The 3,525-nt window shown below is 41.4% G+C and overlaps 1 protein-coding gene across 1 annotated transcript in view; it reads right to left on the reverse strand.

The window, feature by feature from the left end:
- Window positions 1-653: 653 nt before the first annotated feature.
- Window positions 654-3,525, reverse strand: part of Tmem178a (transmembrane protein 178A) — a 55,211-nt gene continuing 52,339 nt past the window's right edge. Inside the window, exon 4 of the mRNA XM_028765148.1 lies at window positions 654-1,630. Coding sequence (XP_028620981.1) covers window positions 1,389-1,630 — 242 coding nt within the window. The 3' untranslated portion in view covers window positions 654-1,388. The remainder of the gene's footprint in view (window positions 1,631-3,525) is intronic.

The raw sequence follows: 3,525 nt of genomic DNA on the forward strand, positions 1-3,525 counted from the left end.
TTGGTTTGGTTTGGTTTGGTTTGGTTTGGTTTGGTTTGGTTTGGTTTGGTTTGGTTTAGTTTGGTTAATTCAAGCTAATGCTCACATTTGGACCTTGAGTCTACTGTCCTGCTGGAGAACTTTCCAGGTGTTTCTGTTGTGCATCTATGTGAAGCTGAAAAACCCATAAGGCCAAGCAAGCCCCATGTGTATCACTGAATGAACACCAGACAGGCAGTAAATGGTTGGGGACTTAAATATGGTAATGAAATTTAAAAACCTAATATCTGAAATGTTTGAAAACAACATCTATCAATAGCAAACATATAACTGCTACAAAAAGATAAACAGTAATGACCAGCTTAATCACATAAAGCAATTGGGCTTAGTGTAATTTGGACATGGTGGCTCGTGTCTGTAATCCCAGCACTCAGAAAGCCCAGGCAGTAGGATCACTCCAAGTTCAAAGCCAGCCTGGGTTAGACAGTGAGTTGGAGGTCATAGTACATAGTAAGACCTGGCCTTGAAAAACCAAACCAAACCAAACAAACAAACAAACAAACAAAAATAATAATTGAAAACAAAACATAGTTCACAAAACAGACTTCTCATTTGACCTATATCTAGGAAAGACTTGCTGACCCAACTAAAAGACCGAAAAAAAAAGGCACAGCTAAATTAACAAGAGGGCAGTCATTTAATGCAGAAATCCAGTTAACATAAAGAGACACAGCCAAACAACAGAGAAGACTTCAAACGCTGCTGCATAGTGTTACGGTTGAGCTCTTACACGGTTGTCTGTCATTCTTATGCGTTTGAACTCCAGTACAAAGACAGAGAGTGGACTTCAATTCATTAAAAGTAATAAGGCAACAGAAGGAGAATCCTCTTGTGACAAGGAACATTCACAAATAATGCACAAATATCAGGTGCTGACACAACAAGACGCCATCAGGACAAGTTCTGAAGATGCTGCATTAAAATCCAACAAGCCTGGCACAGTGACAAGAAAATTATAATCGTTTTGTTATGAATCCTCTTGCAAATAGAAACGACTCTCAGGTAATCATTATATACAAACTTTCTGAAGTAAATGGAAACCATACAAATTTTTCCACCGCTGTTCCTCTTTCCTGATGCCCACAAATGTCCTGCAGCACGTTCCTCGCTCTGCACAATCAAAGCATAGTCATTTAAAGCACTTGAACCCACTGCTGTCCTGTCCTTAGAAAGGTTGGGAAGTTCTGCATGATTTTCTATCAGTCATCCGGAAAGGGCTGCAGGCAACAGGTTGGAATGTAAATGACCTCATTGTGCTTGGAACCCTGATGTGAACTCAGTTCTGCTCCGTGATGGAGCTCAGACCCGCTCGCTCCACTCCGCAGCTGGGCCTTCTTCGGTGCAGACAGTCATACCGTGGAGTCCCTGCCAGACTTTAGATGTGCAATCTTGGTCCGGCTAATAAACGGATAAGCGATGCAGAGACCTCCAGCTGCCACAATAAAACCTAAGCTGCACCAGGCGCAAAAGATAGACCAGCTGTAGCCGTGTTCCACATCATGAGGCAGGCTGTAAATTAGCTTCGGGACCCGGTTCAAATCATAGGAGACACTGGCGGCGTACGTGCAGAGCGAGATGGTGCAAAATATCCCTGGACACGGAGAGAACAGAATGGTCAGTTGGGCTTTGCTGGTAACCAGGCAGACGCCAGACAAGCCTTTATACAACCCAGATCACTCCAAAGCCAGGGACACCTGGAATTTTTTCACTTGAATGGATTTGTTTAAGAAGCTGTGACAAAGAGCAATGAAAATTCTGACAACGGGAATCGTTCAGATTTGTTTGGCCTAGTTTAAGTAACTATGCATGTTTCCATCTAGGTTTGTTTTTAGATTTTTAAAATAACTTAACAATGGGGGCTTGAGAGATGGCTCAGCAGTTACGAGCAGTGTCTGCTCTTCCAGAGGTCCTGAGTTTAATTCTCAGAAACCACATGGTGGCTCACAACCATCTGTAACGGGATCTGATGCTCTCTTCTGGTGTGTCTGAAGACAGCTACAGTGTACTTATATACATAAAATAAATAATTAAAAATAGTAATTTAATAAAAAAGTCTGGCCTTTGGTTTTGTGTATGTGTGTGTGCACATGTGTGTGTGTGTGTGTGTGTGTGTGTGTATGTGTGTATACATGTATGAGTGTCTATGTGCTGGCCCACGTACATGAGCAGGTATGCATGGTTGGCAGAAGATGGTCTTGGGTATCATCTTGAGGTGCTCTCCCCTTTTCTTTTTGAGACAAGGTCTCTCGAAAGCCTGGAGCTCAACCAAGTAGAGCAAGCTGGTTGTGTAGTGAGCCACAGACAACCATTTCTCTGCCTCCCCAGGGCTGGAGATCAAACTCCAATTCTCAAGAAAACCAGCATGCTACCAATGGTGCTGTCTCCCAGGCCATGTTTTTGGTTGTTGTTGTTTGTTTTTCTGAGACACTGTTTCTTTTAGCCTAGGCTGGCATGGAACTTACAAGTCAGGAGGATGACCTTGTAGTCTGACCCTCTTGTCACCACTGCTGGAGTGCTGGAATCAAAGCCTGTACCACCATGCCTGGTTTTAGGCAGTGCTGGAGACTGAACCCAGGGCTTCAGGCACACGAGGCAAGAACCTTACTTTCAGAGGACATTCCAGTCCTTAACAATTCTGTTTTTAGTAGGAAAAAAAATCTGACAATGTCTGAAATCTAACTAACCCAGCTGTCATTTCCTTCGTTCTATATCAGACCTACATTTTCTTATAGTTGCAATCATTATACAAATGATCTTTTTTAATGATGATTATTATATGTATCATGTTGTCTGTAAAATTAAATGAATTATTAGAAGGGGCCATTTGTTGGAGAATAGAACTTCAGCAATTTTTTAAAAAAATAAAATAATGAATACCTCCAAATGCTATAAATTAAGTCTAGGAATTTGGGATTGATGTAAATATCTTTAGTAAACGTACTGTTCACTTCAATCATGCAAACTGTAATTAATTTGAGTGGTAAGGAAAAAAATATATATATATATATGTGTGTGTGTGTGTGTGTGTGTGTGCCAAATTTTACCTTATTATATCAATATGTGTATGAATAATTGTTCTTCTAAAACACTAAAATCAGGATTGGGCAGACAAAACAAAGGTCATTTGGTAAAGTTCTTGTTCCTCAAGCATGAAGATCTTGGCTTGATACCAACATAAAAAGCCAATCCTGTGGCACCTACTTATAATCACAGCCCTAAAATGATAAAGATAAGCAGATAGATATCCTCCCGGCTTGCTAGGCAGCTAGTCTAGCTCACTCACTGGGCCAGTAAGGGACACTGTCAAAATACAAAACGCAAAGCTTGTCACCTGAGGTTACCATCTGACTTCCAGCATGTAGGTATGCACATGTGTAAGCACACTCATGTTCACACACATACACACACACATACACACACCACACACACACACTACACACACCACAACACACTATACACACCATACCACAGACACACATACCACAC

The sequence above is a fragment of the Grammomys surdaster genome, unplaced genomic scaffold (genome assembly GCF_004785775.1).
Source record: "Grammomys surdaster isolate TR1022 unplaced genomic scaffold, NIH_TR_1.0 149, whole genome shotgun sequence".
Taxonomy (NCBI): domain Eukaryota; kingdom Metazoa; phylum Chordata; class Mammalia; order Rodentia; family Muridae; genus Grammomys; species Grammomys surdaster.